The sequence below is a fragment of the Suillus fuscotomentosus genome (genome assembly GCF_016647785.1).
Source record: "Suillus fuscotomentosus strain FC203 chromosome Unknown F5891scaffold_19, whole genome shotgun sequence".
Taxonomy (NCBI): domain Eukaryota; kingdom Fungi; phylum Basidiomycota; class Agaricomycetes; order Boletales; family Suillaceae; genus Suillus; species Suillus fuscotomentosus.
Genome location: NW_024539531.1, coordinates 204710 through 227992, shown reverse-complemented (window position 1 = coordinate 227992; position 23283 = coordinate 204710). Strand labels below are relative to the sequence as shown.

The 23283-nt window shown below is 47.8% G+C and overlaps 8 protein-coding genes across 8 annotated transcripts; 5 read left to right on the top strand and 3 right to left on the bottom strand.

Moving 5' to 3' along the window:
- Positions 1-461: 461 nt before the first annotated feature.
- F5891DRAFT_979048 (aspartic peptidase domain-containing protein) lies at positions 462-2129 on the bottom strand (the record flags this gene model as incomplete). The annotated part of the gene is made up of 6 exons (XM_041376833.1): positions 462-907; positions 960-1127; positions 1184-1504; positions 1536-1762; positions 1812-1855; positions 1902-2129. 6 exons carry the CDS (start codon positions 2127-2129, stop codon positions 462-464), a joined length of 1434 nt encoding a protein of 477 aa, XP_041227500.1.
- A 1159-nt stretch (positions 2130-3288) lies between these two features.
- Positions 3289-5803, top strand: F5891DRAFT_191848 (uncharacterized protein). The gene is made up of 7 exons (XM_041370858.1): positions 3289-3712; positions 3766-3831; positions 3887-4178; positions 4232-4440; positions 4493-4611; positions 4667-5268; positions 5319-5803. The coding sequence occupies exons 1-7, from the start codon at positions 3650-3652 to the stop codon at positions 5660-5662; spliced, it is 1695 nt and encodes a 564-aa protein (XP_041227499.1). The 5' UTR covers positions 3289-3649; the 3' UTR covers positions 5663-5803.
- Positions 5716-6571, bottom strand: F5891DRAFT_191838 (uncharacterized protein). Its single transcript, XM_041370857.1, has 5 exons — positions 6488-6571; positions 6401-6432; positions 6307-6348; positions 6091-6252; positions 5716-6034 (listed from the first exon to the last, which is right to left on the bottom strand). The coding sequence occupies exons 1-5, from the start codon at positions 6562-6564 to the stop codon at positions 5769-5771; spliced, it is 579 nt and encodes a 192-aa protein (XP_041227498.1). The 5' UTR covers positions 6565-6571; the 3' UTR covers positions 5716-5768.
- Positions 6572-6675: 104 nt separating this feature from the next.
- Positions 6676-10888, top strand: F5891DRAFT_191804 (uncharacterized protein). The gene is made up of 15 exons (XM_041370856.1): positions 6676-6985; positions 7038-7148; positions 7195-7329; positions 7380-7480; positions 7532-7705; positions 7761-7967; positions 8022-8220; positions 8269-8871; positions 8920-9500; positions 9561-9698; positions 9750-9901; positions 9953-10163; positions 10214-10513; positions 10567-10640; positions 10692-10888. The coding sequence occupies exons 1-15, from the start codon at positions 6754-6756 to the stop codon at positions 10738-10740; spliced, it is 3267 nt and encodes a 1088-aa protein (XP_041227497.1). The 5' UTR covers positions 6676-6753; the 3' UTR covers positions 10741-10888.
- Position 10889: 1 nt separating this feature from the next.
- On the bottom strand, positions 10890-11697 carry F5891DRAFT_1026175 (uncharacterized protein). Its single transcript, XM_041361409.1, has 2 exons — positions 11600-11697; positions 10890-11541 (listed from the first exon to the last, which is right to left on the bottom strand). Exon 2 carries the CDS (start codon positions 11379-11381, stop codon positions 11037-11039), a length of 345 nt encoding a protein of 114 aa, XP_041227496.1. The 5' UTR covers positions 11382-11541; positions 11600-11697; the 3' UTR covers positions 10890-11036.
- Positions 11698-12523: 826 nt separating this feature from the next.
- On the top strand, positions 12524-13335 carry F5891DRAFT_979045 (uncharacterized protein; the record flags this gene model as incomplete). Its single annotated transcript, XM_041376832.1, has 5 exons — positions 12524-12667; positions 12747-12801; positions 12863-12875; positions 13047-13097; positions 13179-13335. The coding sequence occupies 5 exons, from the start codon at positions 12524-12526 to the stop codon at positions 13333-13335; spliced, it is 420 nt and encodes a 139-aa protein (XP_041227495.1).
- A 2173-nt stretch (positions 13336-15508) lies between these two features.
- F5891DRAFT_979044 (uncharacterized protein) lies at positions 15509-16484 on the top strand (the record flags this gene model as incomplete). Its single annotated transcript, XM_041376831.1, has 5 exons — positions 15509-15610; positions 15663-15890; positions 15947-16043; positions 16196-16330; positions 16360-16484. The coding sequence occupies 5 exons, from the start codon at positions 15509-15511 to the stop codon at positions 16482-16484; spliced, it is 687 nt and encodes a 228-aa protein (XP_041227494.1).
- A 3265-nt stretch (positions 16485-19749) lies between these two features.
- On the top strand, positions 19750-21212 carry F5891DRAFT_191582 (WD40-repeat-containing domain protein). Its single transcript, XM_041370855.1, has 5 exons — positions 19750-20494; positions 20554-20562; positions 20616-20702; positions 20755-20979; positions 21036-21212. The coding sequence occupies exons 1-5, from the start codon at positions 19937-19939 to the stop codon at positions 21162-21164; spliced, it is 1008 nt and encodes a 335-aa protein (XP_041227493.1). The 5' UTR covers positions 19750-19936; the 3' UTR covers positions 21165-21212.
- Positions 21213-23283: the final 2071 nt, after the last annotated feature.

The window sequence follows — 23283 nt, the reverse complement described above, 5'->3', positions numbered from 1 at the left end:
CCGTTGATCGTGCGCGCGAGGAATAACCGTTAACCAGCGACTCTGCAAATCTATGCAACACATGCATGCAAGATTTTAAAACTCCGCTGATCGTGAGGCGACTGCACATGTACGAGCAAGTTACGCGGAGTTGCTAGACGAATCATATACCTCCACATCTGTTGCAGCGACCGCGATACGTGCAAGACCCCTGAGCTGGTAGAATCAAACACCTTGTATCGTGAGAAATGTGCAAATGACATCCCGCCCAATATATAAACCAACCGTGATAAGTACAACTTACCTAAATCCAAAGATATAAAACCAGAATAAAAGAATGGCCGTAAAAGTGTCATGTTAAATACGTGGTAAGTGTCAGATCCTAAGTAAGTCAGTATGAGTATCCGAGTTGGGTAAGCAGCGAAACCAAGACTCTGTATGGTATCACAATAAAATAATAGATGTGGTATAGTCTCTTTTCTTTAGAGCAATATGGTGAAGAAAGCTGCCACAGATGCGAGGAGGGTGAGGGAGACAGCAATGTTTGATCTAGGAGATGCAGCGCCGGAGAGGGGGTTGCCTGAGCTGCTGGTCGAGGTAGCTGAGTTAGTCACCTTCGCAGGGTTTGGATTTGAAGTGCCGGTTGCTGTAGTGCTCAAGCCACTGGCAAGCTGCGCAAAACCAACAGCAGCAGGATTGGCACGGAAAACGGAGTACACGTTCTTGAGGAACGTGTCACCAATTATCCAAGTGGGAACGTTAGAGCCACTGCCAACGCTGGTGCCGATGTCAAAGATACCACCAGCGCACATTTGAGTCGTAGCAGCCGAGGTGGAACTGGAGATAGAACCAAGGTTCATGTCGGCAGGGTTGATCGTCCAGGTAGAACCGCCGAAAGATATGGTGACTGTGACATCAGTGGTACAAGCTAGAAATAGATGAGTCTTCTGTTTGTCCAACATTGTACAAGTGATACTGACGGAATGCGTATAGGCCTGCGTATTCTCCCGTAAGCGCTTCGGAGCCTGGAACTTGGGCCCAAATATCTGCGGCAACGGTGGAAGGTGCGGCGATGAGGGTCGTGCCTGTGTCGATGGCAGCAAGGGAACTGGATCCGACACTGACCGTGTTGCCTTGCACAGAGAGCGCTGTTCATTTGTGACTGATCAGCAGACTAGCGATATAACAAAGTGAAGAAGCTAACAATTAACATTGAGCAACCAATACGATGCCGGGCCAGTTAGGTCCAAGTACTCAATAGAGCCCTGGTACAAACTCGAATTTGTTCCACCAAGAGTGAGGGTACCACCCGGAGCAGTGCTCATGGTGGATTGGTCGATATAGCGTGCAAGGTAGAAAGAGAACAAGGGTTCTGAGAGCTGGTTGGCATTATAGAGAGCTTGCCAAAACGGGGTGGCATTGAGGGCAGAAATGGTGTTGAATCCAAGACCCATGATACCTGAGAGTTCACCGGTGATCAAGCCAGATGTAATTGAAGAAACAGCCACTGCGACCGAAAATAAGTCTGAATCCAAGTCAAGTCGAGATAAACGTACAAATTTCTTGCTGATTGATAGTGAAGCCACCGAAGGTGACAGTGTCTTCGGCGACAGACCCTTTGACTGATCCTGAGCCATAATTAATCTCCAGTGGGGTGCCTGACGACTGGAATGTCGAGGATTTTGAGGTAGTAAACTCATATGATGCGCAAGCGGAACATGAGGATGTCGCAACCCAAAGGTCGGAAGAACCAGTGTCGAGAACAAGATCAAAATTCTGGGCCCTTGGAGACGATGAGTATTTGTTGAGATTGTTTCGATATTGTAACTCACGGAGTCCCAATGCTCACGACACCCGAGTAACTGGAATCGTTACCCTAATAGAATTATTATCCAAACTAAATAAAAGCCCGAATTGCAAACCTCATCAGTGATTGGAACTGCAGCGGTGTTTGCTCGCTTGGAATATGTGGCACTTGTTGGCCGAAAACCGTATTTTGCCCGTAATGCTTCGACGGCTTTCGGTAAGTTTGCGACTCTATTTGTTTGACTACGTCTGACGATTGGGACATGAATAACACCTGTATCCGGCTGGGGAGCAGCGAGAGCAAAGGGAAGGAGTGCGGCAGCTATTAGAGGTAGAGAAAACATGATAGAACAAGAAGGAGCTCGATGAGAGAGAAAGAAAGAGAGAGAGTACTTAAACACAAGACTAGCTTGCGTGAGTGGGCTTGTGTCAAGAGGAAACTAGACACTTGGCCTTGCGCAGTGCAGGGCTGTGCAAGATGAATATCTTGGCTTCCACGCTTAAAGTTATGACAACCTTGTTCCCACATATGGGGGTCAATTCTGGACCCTAATTCGAAAGGACAATTGTTCCTTCATCCTTGTTTCAGACTCATAATTGACGTTAGTCGTGCTGCAGACTTCATTCGAGGAGGGACTCGAACTGCGAATTTACAAACTCATGCGATCACAATCATGATGCGCTAAACAAAGTCGCGGCAGTGCGTCAGATGCTCATGATCAACTCGTGTACACAGCCCAAAATCTGGCTGTAGGCTCTGGGACATAGTACCAGTGTGAACTCGCTTTGGCGCAGCCACTGTTTTGTATATCATTCTCTGTGCTGTGCATGTGTCCGCAAGAGTCATTCCATCAGCGTTTTGTGAGTCTCTCATTCCCGTTGTTAGATCTTATCATGAACCTTACTTCAACGAGTCCTTGTTCCACCATAGGCAAGGCAAACATATTGCCCCAATTCGATTATCTGCTTTCCCTGTTTCTCAGCGTCTCTCGCGCGTGTCATAACACTGCGATCTAGAATAACTCGGTACTAGGCCGCGTGATGATTATATTTGTTTCTTTGTTATCTTAGCTTTATTGCTATGACACTGTGTCCATGTTCTGCCAACATTTCGTAAGTTCCCTCGTTCCTTTCATCTCGCGATGCATTCCCCTCTAGCGACACGTCCATGAGGTCAACTTGGGTCCAGTTCGATGTTGGTTCGATGTCGAGGCCCAACACCGCATGTCCCGGCAATTACATTACTTGGCATTTCACTTCTCCGTTTGCGTCATCTCTCTTGCCTGTGTACAAGCATGTTCTTGTTGCTTTATCGGCTGTCCCATACAGGATACCTGCACAATTGCTTGTATCAGCGGTCCTATTCATAAAGCACTGTTGTTTTCCCCGCAAGGACATAAATTAGGGGTCACGGTAATAATAAGGCACCATATAAGGACACGCGACCCTCATTTCTCATCGAATATGGAAGGCGTTTCGAATTAATTGTTGTGTGCATCAAACGCGTGCTCGACGACTGTCAAACCCATTCATCACATCCAAATCCCTAACCCATGAAACCGTGTCCGCATATACACCAAAACACAAAATGAAAAGATCCCAAGACTTCGTATCGTCTCCTCGAAAATCATCTAATCACAAAAAAGCTAAGGTAGCGCCTAACCAGGTAGTCCACCACGCGAGTACAGCATGCGAGGATGATCATGATGCTGGTGAAGCGGAATGGACCCGCGTGGAAAAACGCAAGACCAAAAAGAACAAGAAGGTCGAAGCCAAACACGATGTGTGTCTTATTAGTGCCTTCCTTTGTCGTCCGCAGCTTTTTTTGAATGAGATATATGTTTCTTTCTGGTTTTAGGCACTGATGCCCAGATTCATGTACGTGAACGGTGAGATCGTAAAGAGAAAAGATGCTGTCCATATAAACGTGAGTCACTTGTTTTTAGGAGTCCTAGATAAATTGACCCTGTGTCGTCGTAGGACGTTCGAGATTTGGTGTTGCACATAGTCGCGGATGCACCTCCGCCTAACTGGGTCAAGGTCGAGGTATGTCTTCACAAGTTTCATCTCTGGATCATGGTTTTCACCGTCATCTGTCCAGCACGCCCGATCGATCGAGAAAGTCGTAACACTCCTCATACCTGGAATCCTTCCTTCTACACTGGCCCTTCCACCTCTGCCGACCTCAGCCACCGTTAACCCGAATATTCCACTCTCAATTCCACTTCCTGCAGAATCGCACACCCCCATTCCCTTCATCGCATCTACTTACAGCCATGCATGCCCAACCCGTGCTCCAGGCGACCAAACTCGGATGTACTCCGTTCTCAGCGAGTTCTTCCAATGCCAGGTTACACCGCAGGAGAGAGCCAAGAGACAAGCACAGCGAGCCTGTATGTATGCTATCTATAATATCCTTGCCAAGATTGACGATGGCCTTGTGTAGCACAACGTGCCTTCGATGGCACACCAGCATTGTACTTGTTAACGTTGAGGGAGATGATAGAGAACGAGTATCCAATTCCCTCATACATGGCCGATGTATTCGAGAAGGGACCCGGTTGGATCGAGACTCCACAGGCATCAGAAGAATCACTGTTATTGCTTCCAGCAGATAAGCTAGAATCAAAAATATATGCTATCGACTGTGAAATGGTGCGTGACTACAGAGCTGGATCTAGTGTCGCTAACTCAAACCAAACTCTAGTGCTTGACCGAGGATGGCAAAGAACTCACCCGGGTTTGCATGATCGATTACGAGAGCGGAATAGTCGTATACGACAAACTCGTCAAGCCCCCAAAACCAGTCACCGATTACATGACTAGGTAAGCGGGATTCTGACATCTGATGATCAAATCTCGATTCTGAAGATTGTTTCAGATGGTCGGGCATCACAGAATCTTTGCTCGCATCGGCTACGACAACTGTCGCTGAAGTTCAAGCACAGATCATGCCCATCCTCGCTCCAAAAGATGGGCCGACCTCCATTCTGGTCGGACACTCCCTTGAATCTGACCTCCGTGCCCTGCGGATCTGCCACCCGAAGTGCATCGACACCGCGGTCATTTACCATCACCCACGCGGCCGGCCGTTGAAGCCCGGGCTTGCGTGGCTCACCAAAAAATGGCTGAATCGCGAAATTCAGACACGGGGTGATAGTGGACACGACCCGGAGGAGGATGCGCGGGCGTGTATTGACCTCCTGCGGTCGAAAGTAAGATACGGCCCAAGCTATGGGGAGTTCAAGACTGATTTTGAGAGCATATATGAGCGTATGGGGAGGGCAAGCGGGAGGGGCGGACCAGGATCTGTACGGAGTGTAGTGGTGGACCATGGAAACCCTGGTGTGATGCATGGATCCAAAGCCAGCTCGAATGTGCCATGTACTAGCGACGAAGAAGTACTTGATGGACTGTTACAGGCTATTCCAGCACACGAGTTCGCATTTGGACGGTTTACCGGTGTTGCAGATGCACTGGGCTGTGAGTGTCGTACAACTGTTCGCCTCATTATATATACTTATGATTTTTAGGGCTAACACCAAAGACGCCCGCTGGAGAGACCCCAGTCGTCACCCCAGCTGAACCATCGCCCGTTATTCTCGCCAACGCCCAAGCAACTCTTAACAACCAGCTGGTCACCCTTTACGCATCTCTTCCCGCACGAACGGCATTGATCATTTTCACCGGTCACTCGGATCCCCGACGGATGGCCAGCCTAAATGCCAGGAAATCGGCATTCGAGTCTGCTATTAGGAGCGGAAAGAAGGCCGAAGACATCGATAAGGCAGATTGGTGGACAGCTAGTGAAGGGCGTGAACTCGAGGAGGAAGTGGAGAAGGCGAAGAGGGGATTGTTGTTTTTGGGAGTCAAGTGAAGTGCAAAGAATAGGTTTGTTGGACTTGCATCTTGTTGCTGTCTCTTGGTGGTTTTCCTGTGCATATATCTCCACTCTTGCATATTTCATCTTGTGGTTTTATGGTTCATTCGTCCCAGTCCAAGCCAAGCACTCCTTCCTTTCCTCCTCGCACAGCGGCTTCCACGGCTTCTGCAAGTTGTCTCAGTGTCCTGGTGTCTTCATCTAACTCTTGAGGTCCCAATAGGTCGTTCTTGAGCTGCCTAGTGTCAACTCCAAGGGCGCGATGTAAGGCATCCTCTCTATCTGCACCTCTGAGCTTGTCTATAGAAGTGAGGAGCTCTGGCAGACGAGGATTCAACTCCAGCACGCGACGCACAGCAGCGGAAGTAGCTAACAGGCGGACAAAAGGTTGAATACAGGAAGGAAAAGTTATTGAATGGACATACCGATGGCTTCGTATTGGTGAACTTGTAGCGGCCTTGGGTCATCACGTTTCAATGGGTCGGGATATGCTGATTCTTCGGGTACGTAGGGCCAATTGAGAGAAGTGAGAGGGCGTAGCGGCTTCGGATCGTCGACCGTCTCTTCTGCGGATGAAGGCTGTACTACTGATCCTCTGTTTGAGCAACTGTCGGGGTCTAGATGAAAGGAAGGAAATGTACCTTCGTGAGTCACGGCTGAAGTTTCAGCAGAGCCGCAAGATTCTGTAGGGTGACTTTTCGGATGAGATTTATCTGGCGTGTGTTTTTGTTATACCTTTATGTCGTTTGTAGCACGCAACGGAGCAGCTGAAGATGGATATGAGCAAACACTTTGAAACGCGATGACACAAGGTAAACATACTAGACAGTTGCTCTGCATTTTGAGCATGTATATTTTGATTCGTTTTCATTGCAGATATGGCAAGATCGAGGGGGCATCGTCGAAGTGGACTGTCAAGTAGACTTCAGACAGTTTCAATTTAATACCGCGTGGCACGTGACCACTGCATCCCTCGGATGTTTTACTCCGTTGAGTTTTGGACGAATTCAGCCTGCTCGTTCTTAAGCTGCAGTAGCAGCGTCATTTTTGTTTCATTCTTCGACTGCAACTGAAACAACTTTTCAAGGATGTCCGAAGATGTGGCATATGTCGGAAGCGGGAGGTCAATCGATATCGAGCTTGGAGGACAAGAAGTCATCACAATCGATCTTGACAACCTCGATCCGAACCCGGAAGATGTATTGGATCTTTTGAAGGAGGGACAGTGTAGAGTGTCTGTGTGGACAAAGCTAGCTGGCGAATACTGGAGAAGGGGCTACCTAGCAGCAGCTGAAAGAATAGCTCATTCCGCTATCGAATGTACGTCTCCTAGCTTAAGTTCGTCATATAATTTATCTGAACAATTCCACAGCGTTACAAGCAAACGGAACGACAGCTTCATCTCCTCCAATATACGCTCTTCTTGCAAATATCCAGATAGCTCATGCTCAAAAGGCCCCCAAATTGGTGCTTTCAGAAGCTCGTGAGCTCCGTCAATTTCAGCTTTAGATGTCACTGACATGTCGTAGGCGAGGATAAACTGACGAATGTGCGCCCGAAGGAAGAATATTACCGCGAAGCTGCTCAGTATCTCAACACTGGCGAGAGGGCTGCCGCAGAAGGTGGTGAGGGTGTAGGCGGAACTTTAGCATTCTTGACTCGAGGTACTGCGTTTACCTCGTCTAGTCTCCGACTAGCTTATCACGCTCTACAGGGATACAACAACTCGCGACGAGGTCTATGGATGATGCCATGCGTTCCTTCGAGGGTGTACTTGCTGAGAAACCCACTAATGTTGTGGCCCTCCTCGGCAAAGTAGGTCTATTACCTTATGATTCTAGGTAGCTGGTAACATCTTTGCATCAGGCTCGAATTCTCTATGCTCGAAGGAGTTATCCTCAAGCGCTCAAACTATTTCAACAAGTTCTGCAACTCAACCCGCACTGCATCCCTGACCCACGCATTGGTATCGGATTGTGTCTATGGGCAATGGACTATAAATCGAAAGCGAAAGCGGCATGGCAGCGAAGTTTAGAAGTTGTAAGCCCTGGCTCTAAGTGTGGGGTTGCATCACATGGCTCAACGCATTCCGTAGAACCCGACAGATTGGCCGGCGCTGCTTTTGCTCGGGCTCGAGTCCATTAACGCGAGTAAGACCGAAAATCTCAGCGAGCAAGATCGTGCACAAGCGTTCCTTGCCGGCACAAAATTCATAGAGAAGGCTTTCAATGCCAATCAAAAGAGCGCTGCCGCTGCCAATGCCCTATGTGAACTTTTCCTCAGGAAGGGTAGCTACAAACGAGTATGTTATTTTTCGTTTCCCTCAGAGAGAGCGCACTTCATACTGTGTCATTAGGCATTGAAACTTGCGGAGCGCACCATTCAGTTCGCTGATACTCTTACGCTACTAACAGAGGGAAACCTCAGAGCTGCTCGGGTGCTACATGCAGAGGGCTCTCTCAAAGAAGCCACTAAATATTACACGACAGCCACAGATGGCCAACCAAAACACGTTTTAGGCGCCATTGGCATGGCACAAATGCAGATCCAGAACGGTAAGCTGACTCGAGAGAAGTAGAAAAGGTAACTCATTCCAGTTTCAGATGAGATAGCTGCAGCGATCCATACCCTTGATCTTCTTCTGCAGCCTCCAAATCCTCAGCGTTCTGTTGAAGCAATGGTTATGCTCGCTTCCCTCCGCGCACACCCCCGTCCAGGAGTTTCGAGCTCGGACTACGCTCAAGAAAAAGCTAAAGCCCGTGAACTATTCGATCGTGCTATCAAAACTCTCGAGCAAGATGATTCGCGTACATCCAATGGTCACATCCCGCAGCACACAGCCAGTTATATCAACGATGACTTGGATATGCATATTGAGATCGCACGACTTTGGCAAGAAGAGAGTCTCGACAGGACAACGCGGGCCCTCAAGGAGGCGCTGAGGCTTAGCGAGGCAAACGAACAGGTCGACCCACGGCTGCTCAATAATATGGGCGCCCTTCAGCATATGGAAGGCAACCTAGCAGAGGCGCGGGCCTTGTATGAAGAATCACTCACTAAAGCAGCTAGCCTGGGCCCGGACGGAGAGGGAATGTCAACATCGATGTTATACAACCTCGCGCGGGTGTACGAAGACAGCGGCGACATTACAATGGCGAAGGAAGCATATGACAAGCTCTTAACAAGACATCCGGAGTATGTCGACGGTGAGTGCAGGTAAACAGTACTTGTATCTCTATCTGATTGTTCTCCAGCCAAGGTTCGACAAGCGCAAATGCTAGCTGATCTCAATCAATCAAACGATGCACACGATCTCTTAAAACAAGCCATGGCATCGCAAAACAACAACCTCAATCTCCGCGCGTTCTACACCTACTTCCTCATCCAAAGTAATTTCCCGAAACCTGCAAAAGATTTCGTCTTTGCTACCCTCAAAGATCACGACAAGCATGATGTCTATTCATTATGCGCCGCTGGCTGGATTCAATATCATCAAAGCCGGGAAAGTCGAGATCTGAGTCCGAAAGGCTTGGAAGAGCGGAGACGTGGTTTCCAGCGCTCTGCTGAGTTCTATGACAAAGCATTGCTCTTGGATCCGCTCTGTGCTTTTGCTGCTCAAGGACTGGCCATTGTGACCGCGGAGGATGCCCTAGGGAGCTTTGGAGGCGGTCCAGCTACTTCTGGTGGAGATGATCCACAAAAGCGAATGAGGAATGCAAGAGACGCCCTCGATATCTTTGCCAAGATAAGGGAGTCCCTCAACGATGGCAGCGTGTACCTGAACATGGGACATTGTTACTATGCTCGAGACGAGTTTGATCGTGCTATTGAGAGTGTGAGTCTTCCATAGTCTATTTCACTATTTTGCAGTGGGATTGACGTGCATATGCACTAGTATGAGACAGCATCTGTACGATTTTACAGCGGCCATAACGTTTCTGTGCTCCTATGTTTGTGTCGAACATGGTATGCCAAGGCTAGCAAGGATCAGTCCTTTGTTGCTATGAGTACAGCGCTCAAATATGCACAAAAGGTACGATCAAACTTACATCTTCTCACTTCCATTGGGACTGATTTTTAATAGGCCCTCCACTTACAACCGAGCGACAAGGCTATCCTGTACAATATCGCCATGGTTCAGCAAAAAGCTGCAGAACTACTCTTTGGCCTGAGCCCGTCGAAGCGTACCCTGAAAGATCTGGAGTGGGCAATATTGCAGGCTGGACATGCGCAACGGTGAGATCATTTCGTCAACAGTATCTTGGCTCGATTAAAGAGTATCATTAGATTATTCGCTTCTCTTGCCGCAGACTCTGCCTCTGTCGTACCCTACAGTCGTGATATCGCAGACCAACGTAGGAAATACGGTGAAAGCATGCTGAGACGAGGAGACGAGCATCTAGCAACACAAAAGGAGTTTGAAGCTGAAGCGCAGGCGAAACTCGTGGCTGCTAGGCTGAGGAGACAAATGGAGAAGGAGAAACTGGAGGCTATTGAGGTATGCGCTTTCTTTTTTTTTCACGTTCTGTCTCTGAGCTACTTCCGCAGCAAGAAAGAGTCGAGGAACACCGCCGGCAAGCGGAAAAGCTCGCAGAAGAGCGTCGTAAGGCGAGGGAACAAGCTCAGGAATGGACAAGGGAGGTTCAAATGGAGAGCGATGAAGAGCGTGAACGGAAATCTAAGAGGGCCGCTAGGAAGGTCAAAGTCGAAGGGGAGAGTGGAGACGAAGGGGCTGAACCTAAGAAGAAGAAGAGAAGCGGAGGCAAGCTCAAAAAAGCTATTGATCAGGATGTCGACAACGAGCAGCTCTTCAGCGATGATGAAGTCGACAGCAAACCAGCAAAGAAGGTACGACGTTCTGATCTAGTTTAACTGCGAAGATACTGAGCTTATCGAACCAGCGTGTCCCGAAAAAACGGGTCGTCAGAGATGATGAAGATCAGGACGCTGTTGGAGGACCGCGCAAAAAGCAATAGTACGTCAGGAATCTAGGTTTTCTGAGCTTTTTGCTAATTCTTCTCGCCAGTAAAAGCAAGGAAATCTTATCGGACACGGACGATGAGGAGATGTCATGATACCGGTAGATTTCTCAGTATTATCTATGCTACTTTCGTTCGCGTTGGGCTCCTGTCGAGTCACCCTCGCCATTTTTGTTTGATGTTCGGAATTGCTCCGTATAAATATATGTTGTACCATGCTGATCCGAAGCGAACGCCTATCTTCTACTAGGGGTCGGCGTTGCCGACGTGGACCTTGCTCACATTCCGTCTTTTTCTAGCTCTATCGTGCTCGTTTAGTCTGGCTTCGTCCCAGGATTTCTTCTGACATCACTATATAGCTACTACTACATCGTTTCTTTCAGTGTACTGCACTATGGTACCTTGTTTTCTGTCAGACTGTCTGTCCTCGAGAAACGCTTTTTCGTTTCCTCCGCGAGTCGCTCAATCCTGTTATCTTCTATCCGAAGGTCTTCGTTTGGATGTTGAAGGAATAGATCATTGTCGAAGTCTCTGAGAAGACGTATGCATTCTCGGCCGTGACTTCTGGATAGTGCGACGTATGCATTGAAGGGAGATAGGCGAAAACATGTCGTTCTTCCAATGTCCACTAAAACGTGATCAATCGTCTGTCCTTGTGCTTTAAAGTCGGTAAATGCGTAAGCTGGTGTTACAGGGAGTTGACGCCGCGTGATTCTTGTAGAAGGACCTGTGCCCATGGAAAATTTAATTTCGCAAGGTAACACTGGTATGTGCTGAGGCAGAAGTCCGTGCAATGGCGGTAAATCGCAGAAGTCGAGGTGAATGATAACAAATGCAGGGGGATAACGCAAGAATGCTCTCTTTGCTTCCACAGCGTTGCTCCCAATCTTTGGCTCTCTGGGATCCAGAACGATATCAGTAATTCTCAGTCTATACTCACTGAAAATGAAAGCACATTGATTGTCTGAGGTACTTAGCAGTTCAAATACGCTAGGTTGCATGGTGTTTCGATAGATAGATAGTAAATACGATGTTTAGGGGCGCGGCGTAAAATTATAGGATTAATTTTTATTTATTCATCACATTATTACCAACATATTAACAAAAAAGGGAGTTGTCCGAAAACGACGAATATTGGAAGGGAAGCGCGCTAGCTTCGCCCTGTGGGCGGAGCTCTGGGCGCGAGGGAGTTGCACGGTCTAAGTTATTACTTTGTTATTCAGAAAACGACAAGTATTGGAAGGGAAATCGGAGGTAGGTGATAAGTTCGCATCATCGTATCATGTTGTATGGCGTCACTGTATTTACTATTATTTGGAAATCACATAAAATGATCCATGTGAACCTGACCTTGCTTCGCAAGGTAATGTTGTAGCTCAGGAGAGCCGTAAATATAGGTGTAGCTATTTTCTGTTCGTATGTTAGTGCTTACATAATTTATTCTTATTACTACTGCCGGCACCCGAACTTTTCTAACAGTTCTCCCTATCACTATGCGACGATCGTTCACTCCGTCATGATTCGAAGAACGCCAAATACTCATACGACATTTGAGTCGCCATCAGGAGCAAGTCTTACAACTTCAAACTGCACTCCAACTCAGATATAACGGAGCATCATCCGACATTGCACTATCCGCTCGCTGATATGTAACTTGAACTTGAACCAATTAAGCCATCACTGATAATATCTGAGGTAGCTTAGTTTATCATGAAAGGTTCTGCTCACATAAATTTGTGCCATGACCATTCTTCCAGACCAATCAGAACTCCTGAGTTTTCCAATGCTAGTATAAAAGCAAGCAGTCCTCCCACTGTGTCCCTCCATCCTCAGAGTTAGCATTCGAGATAATCCTAGCAGATTCTTCACCCTCACAACAATGCATTTCCCCTTCCTTGCCGTTATCGTTGCTCTAACAGCGGCATGTACGGCTGTCAGTGCACAGTGCGACCAATCGAACCAACCTTGCCAAGTTGACGGGGACTGTTGTACTCCCATGAAATGTTTGCCGCCGCCTGTACATGTGAGTATGATCAGTTTTGTTGTGTATCCAGGATTCAACAACATGACTGGCCCTCACGCTATGTAATTTAGAATGGCAGGTCTTTATGCGGGCTTCCTATAATGAAGTAGCGGCCAGAGTAACACGTCCCGACAGTGAGTCATGTTTCTGCTTTAGCTTTGGTGCTGTGGTTCAACGTTGAACGCTGATGTGTAGCACATAGCTCGAGGTCAGTCACTTCTGCACCACTTTCAATGCTGTTTGCACAATGTATTTTGTAGGGGACCTTTGAGCTTATACGGGATGGGCAGTGTTTATAGCATGTAGCTCGGATGTAATGACATAGTTCCTTATGTCCTTCCTTCGCCGTCTATCGACGGTTTGCCTGGATGGTCACCAGGCTAGGAGAAGATACCATTCGATTTACAGTTGCAACAAATATCGACGGACAGTAGGTTTCTGGGTTGAGTTTTGTGAATTCCAAACAGACGTGTATGGACTCTTAATTATAAACATCACCCGAAACTTCCAGCATAATTGCATACGAACTGCTCGAGGGTATCCTGTTAAATGTGGCTGGTGCAGAGATAGTTAGAGCGTCTGCGAAGATGTGCCGCAATAGCCATGGGGTGAACCACCCTTTTGACGAAAAGACCATAAATATTCGCAAATCAGAAAAAGTATCATGACGATCTTCCAGTCATCTTTCACTTCTGGTTGGCCGACTCTGAAAGCGTTGTATTTTCTTTGAAACGGTCAACAATAATGATTCATATGAAAATTTATATCTTTCACCACTCCGACAGAGCCAACCCCCCCTTTCACGGTAGGAAAAAGGATTCGCATCTGGTAAAGATTGAGCATGGGGCAAGCAGAGATAAGCACGACGCTATTGGCATCTGTGACTTGCCTGAAGATTCTGATACTCCTCGTTATGTGATGGAGCGATAAAACCTGTGCAATCCCGAAGGACAAACTCAGTGACGTCTAAGTGATCGAACGGCACCTCTTCAGTAGAGCTACCACCAGTCGATGTCCTCTGATATTGCGAAGCGTACGACACCATCCTTCGAGTAAGGTCGAACATAGACAGGCTCTCAGAATAGTACTTGGAGAAAGCGGAAATGGATCGGACCATTTGAAAGGCCAAATAAAGATACGGAGATGCACGTGGCGCTTGGTGTGCACAGCACTGTGAAGCTGTGGAGAGAACACGCGGATAACGAATACATGCCTTGGCAGGCAACATATACCAACACTTGCGCAGCCCTCTCGACCCCAAAAGCAAACATCCACCATCTCAGCTACCAGCCCGCCCCTCTCGTTCTTGCGCGGAGTGAATCTGTCCCAAGTGGGATTTTGCCGTGAGTGATACTGTGGTTGGGAGTAGGAAAAGCTGAAGTGAGGAAAAGATACGACCACTCACCGGCCAGTATCGAGGGGTATCTCCTGGATACGTCGTCCCGAAGCTGTCTGTGAGCCAGGACAGAACTCGCCTGGGTAGAACCTCTCGTGAGCAATCCCTCTGGACATTTCTATTGACATGCCAAAGTCAGGCGAAAGCACATAGGGCAGTGAAACCACCCACTATTTATACACCCACAGGACAACTCATTCTGAGGCAACGATCTGCTCTCACGCATATAGTCCACGATTCCCTTGATCGAGATCCCCGAGCGTCCATCATGTCTTCTACTGCCGCTAAAATGAAAAAGGCGTCAGCAGTAACCCCCTGCAAGACGATCCGAGGCCATACTAAGCCAGTTACAGGCGTTGCACACCTTCCCGGTGGACAGCGCATCATCACATGTTCCCACGACAGGTCACTTCGACTATGGGACCTAAAGAGCGGTGTACAAATAGGGGGCGAATGGCGAGATCAAGGGGATGAGGCAGGAATAAGGACCATGGTATTGTCCCCGAATGGCAAGACTATTGCCAGCGGAAGCCAGGACGGGACAGTAAGGTTGTGGGATATCGAGACGAGGAAGGTCGTCGTCAAATGGAAAGGACACACTGCTTTTGTGCAGTCAGTGTGTTGGAGTCCAAATGGTGGGCGAGTTGTGAGCGGATCAAACGACGGGACGGCAAGAGTGTGGGATGTGGAGAGCAGCAAACCTGTCGAGGGTCTGAATCCAATCAAGACAGGACACAGGTCGGTGTGCGCGGTGATATACTCACCCGAGGCATCAATGATTGCCACAGGAGGATACGATGCAGGAATGAAAATCTGGGACGCGAAGACGGGCGAGCTGCTGTCCACGATCAAACTCGATCAAACAGTTTGGAGCTTGACCTGGACATCGGATGAAAAGAAGCTTATCGCCGGGTTTGGGTTTGGGTTTGACGACTTGATTAGAATATTCGACACTGCCACATGGCAGGAGATCGCTGTTCTGAAGGGTCACACATCTGTGGTCTACTCCCTCACTTTATTTCCCAACAACCGCCTCCTTGCGAGTACATCTTGGGATAATACAGCACGTCTCTGGAACCTTGACACAAACCTCCAAATCGGGCCACCTCTTCAACACAAAAATTACGTCACTTGTGCGGCCTTCTCCACTGACAGAAAGCTGCTATCCACTGCAGGTTGGAATGATGAAGATGTGTATGTATGGGACATTCAAGCCATCCTCAGAACAGCTGGCCTAGAAGATCTCCTGTCCATACCTGATGTGAGTGCCAACTTGACTCCCACTCGCTATCTCATTCCCGATGGCTATCAGGCACAAAAATCAGAACTCAAAAACAATGTATGTATCATCTTGTGACTTTTCAAGAATGAAACACGCTAATATCCCACACGCACAAGCTATCAGATGTACGCTGTGTCTTTTCCTGACCTTGATATCGATCCTGATGTCAACATTCCAGGCCAATGCTACGCGACGTCCGCCTATCCGTCCAGCCCCACGTCGAGTGCCACAAGGCTTTTTTGATGATGTACAATACAGCGGTCCCGTGAGTTACCACCATTTACCTGCACACGTTATTCTGATTTTCATATTTTCAGTCCTCCACTACACACCCTGATCCACCTCTGCATCGCCTCCGTAATGCTTTTGCACTATCCTGGGGATCACATCCACGTGCGCTTCTCGCTGGCATTCCCTCACTCTTCCACCGTTCCCCACCCAACACCGATGAACCAAACGAACCTCAGCAACGTCCACGGGGACCTGGTACCTCCTCTCGTCGCAGTCCTCCTGTTGTCGACGTCCCTGCACTAGATGACAAGAAGGTATGTCGTTTAGGGGATGTGTTATCAATAGCTGGCGTCTCAAGTTTTATATGCAGGCATTGTATGTTTCTCGACGGCCGGAACGAGCTGGCGACAAAGCAAAACGCGTCGACACCTCCAAATGGTGGGCTCGTGTTGTGTTGTTCCTTTGCTGTGCGTCTCCGTCCAACGACGCCGGTCACTGATTGTGTTACAACATGCACGATCACATTCATATTGATATCCTCCTTTTGTTGTATTTCAGCGTTTTTCTGTTCTCATTAAAGACAATCATCGATGCCTCGCACTCTAATTTCTGTGTATAGTGACAGGTCGATTTGCACGCCAGTTGGCGAGGACTGTCTCGCTTGGAGGAGCTCAGTATGACTTTATCCCACAAATTTATCCAGTACATTTCATACACGTGCTTAATGTTATACGGACATGCTTCTCTGAAGAATGTGAGACGCTCTACTCGCCCATTCACTAGTCCAATGTCCAAAGGGGTCAATCGTCCTGCAGATTTGGTTCCTTTTCAACATGAGGAGTTCGCTCGTTTTCGGCCGAGTCAGAATTAGGTCTAAGGTCAAGTTGAAGTTCGGAATCGCTGTATAAATATATGTTGTATCATGCTGATCCGAAGCGAACGCCTATCTTCTATGTTGTAGCTCAGGAGAAAAGCGAGGCGTCGTAATATAGATGTAGCTGTTTTCTGTCCTTACGTGAGTGCTTTTATGCTTATTACTGCCAGCAGCCCTCGTCGACAAAACCAACCCGATCAGAGACCCATGGGAAGGTAACTCGTGCTTTTTTTCGAACATTGCGGGGATCTAAGGTTATAACACTTACCGTTAGAGGATGTCCACAAGATGCTTGACAGATTATTTGCGGCCATGAAGAAAGCCCTGACCATCGCGGTGCCTTGGAGAATATGGCAACTAGGACGAGCGTATGTAAGAAATATGCAGAGGTGAGCAAAAGGCAAATTCCGGATATAGAAAGCTTGTCAACCTTACAATTTCAAACTGCACCACATGACGCATGAGAGCGGCATGACGGAGCATCGGCGGACACGCACTATCTGCTCGTTGATATGTAACTTGAACTTTCGCCATCCATTCCAGCCAAACCATCACCGACCATGGGGTAATTTGTAGCCCATAGGTTTTGCCTAAATTTGTACCATTCAATGGCGATAACCATTCTTCCAAGCCGATCGGAACTCCTGAGTCTTCCATTACTAGTACACTCAGGATATAAAAGCAAGCAGTCTTTCTACTGTGTACCCCAATCCTCAGAGTTATTAGTCGAGATAACCCTAGCAGACTCGTCATCTCGCACAATAATGCATTTCTCCTTCCTCGCCATCATCGTTGCTTTGCCAGCATCTACGGTCGCCAGTGCATGCTTCGAGCAACATACATCTTGCATCCATGACGATCAATGTTGCTTTGGTATGAAATGTGTATCGTTTGTGAGTAGGAGTAGGATTTTTGCATCCAGGATTCGGCAACGTGACTGACCCTCGCGCTGTATCATTTAGGATGGCATTAAAACATGCGATTTTACTGACAAGTGAGGTACTAACAGCCAGAGCAGCATGTCGCTATAGTGAGTTACGCTTCAGCTTGAATGTTGGTGCTGTGGTTGAACGTTGATGATGCAGTAGTACTAGTTCAGAGTCAATGCGGTTGCTTCAAGTTCTGCGCCTACAATTTCAATGCTGTCTACCCAGTGAATCTTGCAGAGTGACCCTTGAACGTATGGAGATGCTTCATTCACTTGAAAGCATGACACATGAGTGACTATGCGAATCCTACAATATCTTGATCTCGGTACCACTGACAACGATAAAGTCCGCATCCGATATGTCAACGTCATCTTCAGGCCAAGGTTTATCCGCTTGCTGTATCATCTCTGACGGCCGCCTCGCATAATCATTTTTGGTGATAGAAGCTCAGTGCGCTGATCTATCTGTATTACAGGCTCAGGCTCAGGCTTTAACTTTTCTGCCGGATGGTATTGAAATCGACCCCACTCGAAAAAAACATCTTCATCCCAGTACACACACTTTGCGATGCGGTCTTGAACTTAGCTCTAGTAGAACTGAGCTCACCATGGGACGAGTGAACCTCGTCGTTTACCCCAATCGAGTCGTCCTAGTGCTACTTGTGAATTTCAAACAGACGTGTACGTATAGATTATGGGCTCATAAACATCACCCGAAACTTTCAGCATATTTATATACGCACTGCTCGAGCATCATGCTTTTGAATGATCGTCAGAAATAAAAACAAGTTTTAGACGAGAAGACAAAACAGGAGTTCTCCTACAATCGGTGCACTTGCTATGGACGTTGACTTCGAATAAAGTGATCTAGTGCATGAATGAAGATCTGCGATTACTAGCTAGCAATCGACAGCATTTTGCCACACCATCTTCCGAACCGAGTCCAAACTGCATAGGGTGCAGGACATGCATACAAGAGGATGTCAAATATGTCTGGTGCAGAAATAGTTAGAGCGTCTGCGAAGATGTGCAATATACATGGGGCGGACCATGTGGTTACATACTGGTTCGTGTACCTTCCTTGAGACGCAGGGAGCAAAGATATTCGCGGATCCAAGAAGGTATCATGCCGATCTTTTCATATTTCACTTCCAATTAGCCGGATGCGTTGTATTTTCTTAGAAACGGTCAAAAATGATGATTCCTATGAAAATTTGCATATCATTTCACCACTGCGGCAGAGCTAACCACTCCTTTTCGGGGTAGCAAAGGGAAAGAGCCTCATCTGGTATGGGTTGAGTATTGGGCAAACAGAGATAAGACACGCTATCGGCATCTGTGACTTGCCTGAAGATTCTGATACTCCTCGTTACGTGATAGAGCGATAAAACCTGTGCAATCCTGAAAGACAAAGTTAACTGAGTGATCCAACGGCACTTCTTCAGTAGAGCTACCACCAATCGGTGTCTTCTGTGTGATATTGTGAAGCGCACGACACCATCCTCCGAGTAAGGTACAACATAGACAGGCTGGCAGAATAGTACTTGGAGAAAGCGGAGATGCATCGGACCATTGGAAGGGCCGAATAACGATACGGTGAAGAACACGAGGATAATGAATACGTGACTCCTTGGCAGGTGACCTATACCAACACTTGCGCAGCCCTCTCGACCCCAAAAGCAAACATCCACCATCTCAGCTACCAGCCCGCCCCTTTCGTTATTGCACGGAGTGAATCTGTCCCAAGTAGGACTTTGCCGTGAGTGATACTGTGGTTGGAAGTAGAAAAAGCAGAAGTGAGGAAAAGATACGACCACTCACCGGCCAGTATTGAGGGATATCTCCTGGATATGTTGTCCCAAAGCTGTTCTTTGAGCCAGGATAGAATTCGCCTGGGTAGAACCTCTCGTAAGCAATCCCTCCAGGAATTTCTATTGACATGCTAAAGTCAGGTGAAACCAGATAAGCCAGTGAGACTACCCCCTCTTTTTACCCCCACAGGACAACTTATAGTCCACGATTCCCTTGATCGAGATCCCCGAACACCCACCATGTCTTCTACTGCCGCTAATGTGAAAAAGAAGTCAGCAGTAGCCCCCTGCAAGACGATACGAGTCCATACTAGGAAAGTTACAGGCGTTGCATACCTGCCAGGTGGGCAGCGCCTCATTACATGTTCGGAGAACAGCTCACTTCGACTATGGGACCTAAAGAGCGGTGCACAGATAGGTGACAAGTGGCAAGATGAATGGCATGAGGCAACAATATGGGCCATGGCATTGTCTCCGAATGGCAAGACTCTTGCCAGCGGAAGCGAGGACGGGACAGTGAGGCTGTGGGATGTCAAGATGGGAAAGGTTGTTGTCAAATGGAAAGGACACACTTCTTCTGTGGATTTAGTGTGCTGGAGTCCAAATGGTGGGCGAGTTGTGAGCGGATCATACGATGGGATGGTCAGAGTGTGAGATGTGGAGAGCGGCGAACCAGTCGAAGGTCTGAATCTAATCAAGAAAGGACACGGGTCGGTATACGTGGTAAGATACTCACCCGAGGCATCAATGATTGCAATAGGAGGATATAACGGAAGTGGAATACCAATCTGGGACGCGAAGACAGGCGAGCTGCTGTCCACGATCAAATTCGATCAATCAGTTTGGTCCTTGACCTGGACATCGGATGAAAAGAAGCTTATTGCCGGGTGGGGGAAGGGGCAGATTACGATATTCGACACTGCCACATGGCAGCAGATCGTTGTTCTGGAGGGTCACACAAAGATTGTCTTCTCCCTCACTTTATTTCCCAACGACCGCGTCCTTGCGAGTGCATCAGATGACGGAACAGCGCGTCTCTGGAATCTTGATACAGACCTCCAAATCGGGCCACCTCTTCAACACAAACATCAAGTCATTTGTGCGGCCTTCTCCGCTGATGGAAAGCTGCTATCTACTGCAGGTCGGGATGATGAATATGTTTATGTATGGGACATTCAAGCCATCCTCAAAACAGCTGGCCTAGAAAATCTCCTGTCCATACCTGATGTGAGTCCCAACTTGATTCCCACTCGCTATCTCATTCCCAATGGCTATCAGGCACAAAAATCTGAACTCAAAAACAATGTATGTATCATCTTGTGACTTTTCAAGAATGAAACACGCTAATGTCCCACACGCACAAGCTATCAGATGTACGCTGTGTCTTTTCCTGACTTTGATATCGATCCTGATATCAGCATTCCAGGCTAATGCTACGCGACGTCCGCCTATCCGTCCAGCCCCACGTCGAGTGCCACAAGGCTTTTTCGATAATGTGCAAGACAGCGGTCCTGTGAGTTACCACCATTTACCTGCATAAGTTATTCTAATTTTCATATTTTCAGTCCTCCACTACCCATGCTGATCCATCTCCGCATCGCCTCCGCAGTGCTTTTGCACTATCCTGGAGACCACGTCCACGTGCGCTCCTCGTTCGCCTTACCCAACGCTTCCATCGTTCTCAATCAAACGCCGATGAACATGTCGAACTCCAGCAACGCACAGGACCTAGTACTTCCTCTCGCTCCAGTCCTCCTGTTGTCGAAGTTCCTGCACTAGATGACAAAAAGGTATGTCGTTTGGGGGATGTGTCATCAATAGCTGGCGTCTCAAGTTTCATCTGCAGGCACTCTATGTCGCTCGGCCGCCGGAACGAGCTAGCGACAAAGCAAAACGCGTCGACACCTCCAAATGGTGGGCTCGTGTTGTGTTGTTCCTCTGCTGTGTGTCTCCGTCCAACGACGGCAGTCACTGATGGTTTTAGAACATGGTCGATCACATTCAAATTGATATCATCCTTCTGTTGTATTTCAGCGCTTTTTTGTTATCATTAATGACAATCATCGACGCCTCATATTTTAATTTCTCTGTAAAGTGACAAGTCGATTTGTACGCCGGTTGGCGAGGACTGTCTCGCTTGGAGGAACTCAGTATGACTTAATGAACCAGTAAATTTGTAGCGGATCACAGTATATATAGCTAATTCACTGTCTCTGATGGACAGGAAGGCTCATCGACTTTGAAATGAAAAGGTGACTCGAGAAATAAAGTAAGGCACTCTGTCAAATGTTGGTGAAAGATGCACATTAATGCGCCAGTGTCGTGCCCGAGGCTTGAGCACTTGAGTGTGGCACTTCGTCTGCACAGCACCGTGAAGCTAAGATAACAGGATAACACAAGGAAGACACTGTTGAGAGCCGATGTGTCCGAGGGAAGTAAGGCCGAGAGAGAGAGAGCCGAGAAAGAAAAGGACGATACGGCCGAAGAATAGAGCACATCGAGTGCGAGCGTCTCCAAACGGAGAACGTCGACGACGTGTCAACGTCGGCAATCTTTTCGTTCTTTAAGTATATATTTTTCATCAAAGCTATTGCTGGCAGACTCACCGTATAAGAGGACGCTGTTTTTCGTCGAAACGTCTCAGATTCGAAACGAATACTGAGACGTAAGTACAAGTCCCACTGTAACGTTCGAGCGCAAGCGCTGACGTACATCTAGTCGTACCTTTGTTCTAGGTACAAACAATTGTTAATAGAGATTCGAAACGAATACTGAGACTCGTACCTTTGTTCTAGCGTGTCGTAAAACCTCCCGCGTGTATCGTTCCTCCACAGACACCTTACAAACAAACACGAAGAAACGCTCGCACAACTTCCTGGACTCCAAACCAAGTGTCAGCTGTCTCAGTTGACAGTGTTTTCTTCCTCTCATAGGTTGGCGGAGCATATCTGTGTATGAACGGGACTTGCTGCAAGTGAGACTCATGGCAGTCATTGTAAGAGGACCGCTGTCTGATAGGTATCTCAAGGATCCTCGTCGAGATCTGCTTCAAACATTCAAGGGCAAGTAGCGAGCAACTGCTCTATATATCACTGAAATTGTATTGTGCGTCGGAATCCGTTACACGCTTCTACTGACCTGAGCTCGGATGGAATACGATTGTTGACTTACCAACGATCTTGGCGCCTGCAAGTCAACGACAACCCGCTCTAAGTCAAGCAAGAGCTCAATGCGCTGCTCCGCATCAGAGAACCTGTGAGAAGAAGATATCGTCATATATCGTTATATATCGTAATATATAGGAAAGGTTTTCGTCACATTGTAATATAAAGTGATATAAAGCAATATATGACCATGTAAAAGCACCATAATCAGCATAATCCCCAGCAAGAACTCACCGGTTTACTGATGGCCCCCCCGCGCATATTACCCACGAATCGTTTTGTTGAGACGCCCGAGCACAGACCATATCTTCCGCCACTGCTGAGACGAAAAAAAAGTCAGTAGTGAAGCCCCATAAGACAACACGAGGCCATACCAAGCGTGTACGAGGCATTGCGGACTTGCCTAGCGGACAGCGCATTATCGCGTGTTCATTTGATGCAGGAGTAAGGACTTGTCTCCAAAAGGTAAGACTATTGCCAGTCAAAGCGATGATGGAACTGTGAAATTGTGTGACATCAAGACCGGTCCGGGAAGGTTTTCGCCAAATGATGAGGGCACGCGAAATTGGTGGACTCAATGTGCTGGAGTCCAGATTGTGAGCAAGCGGTGAGTCGAGGCTTAGACGGTACAGTAAGAGTGTGGGATGTGAAGAGTGGCGAACTAGTCGAAAGTCTGAATCCATGATAGAGACGCAGCACCAGCACGTGACGCGTGAACAGTGAGCTACTCACCCAACGCAACAATGATTGCCATAGAAGGATTCAACGAAGATGTCATTAAATTTGGGACTCTGGAGACAGGCGAACTCTCGACATTCAAACAAAACGAGTGAAGCCCCATAAGACAACACGAGGCCTGCCAACTGGTTGTGCCCGGTCATCGGCAAAACTCATGCAAAGGGAGTCCGAGGGTGGCACATCATGCATGAT

What these genes read in the sequence shown, in the direction of transcription:
- F5891DRAFT_191848 (XM_041370858.1), top strand. Translation starts at nt 3,650, where the DNA reads ATGCCCAGATTCATGTACGTGAACGGTGAGATCGTAAAGAGAAAAGAT. An exon ending in ATGCTATCGACTGTGAAATG is followed by an intron (nt 4,441 to 4,492) that starts GTGCGTGACTAC and finishes ACCAAACTCTAG; the next exon opens with TGCTTGACCGAGGATGGCAA. An exon ending in GTCACCGATTACATGACTAG is followed by an intron (nt 4,612 to 4,666) that starts GTAAGCGGGATT and finishes AGATTGTTTCAG; the next exon opens with ATGGTCGGGCATCACAGAAT.
- F5891DRAFT_191838 (XM_041370857.1), bottom strand. Translation starts at nt 6,564, where the DNA reads ATGCCCCCTCGATCTTGCCATATCTGCAATGAAAACGAATCAAAATAT. An exon ending in AAATGCAGAGCAACTGTCTA is followed by an intron (nt 6,433 to 6,487) that starts GTATGTTTACCT and finishes ATCCATCTTCAG; the next exon opens with CTGCTCCGTTGCGTGCTACA. An exon ending in TCACCAATACGAAGCCATCG is followed by an intron (nt 6,035 to 6,090) that starts GTATGTCCATTC and finishes TCCGCCTGTTAG; the next exon opens with CTACTTCCGCTGCTGTGCGT.
- F5891DRAFT_191804 (XM_041370856.1), top strand. Translation starts at nt 6,754, where the DNA reads ATGTCCGAAGATGTGGCATATGTCGGAAGCGGGAGGTCAATCGATATC. An exon ending in ACAAATGCAGATCCAGAACG is followed by an intron (nt 8,221 to 8,268) that starts GTAAGCTGACTC and finishes TTCCAGTTTCAG; the next exon opens with ATGAGATAGCTGCAGCGATC. An exon ending in AGAAACTGGAGGCTATTGAG is followed by an intron (nt 10,164 to 10,213) that starts GTATGCGCTTTC and finishes CTACTTCCGCAG; the next exon opens with CAAGAAAGAGTCGAGGAACA.
- F5891DRAFT_1026175 (XM_041361409.1), bottom strand. Translation starts at nt 11,381, where the DNA reads ATGGGCACAGGTCCTTCTACAAGAATCACGCGGCGTCAACTCCCTGTA.
- F5891DRAFT_191582 (XM_041370855.1), top strand. Translation starts at nt 19,937, where the DNA reads ATGATTGCAATAGGAGGATATAACGGAAGTGGAATACCAATCTGGGAC. An exon ending in ATGTGCAAGACAGCGGTCCT is followed by an intron (nt 20,703 to 20,754) that starts GTGAGTTACCAC and finishes TCATATTTTCAG; the next exon opens with TCCTCCACTACCCATGCTGA. An exon ending in CTGCACTAGATGACAAAAAG is followed by an intron (nt 20,980 to 21,035) that starts GTATGTCGTTTG and finishes TTTCATCTGCAG; the next exon opens with GCACTCTATGTCGCTCGGCC.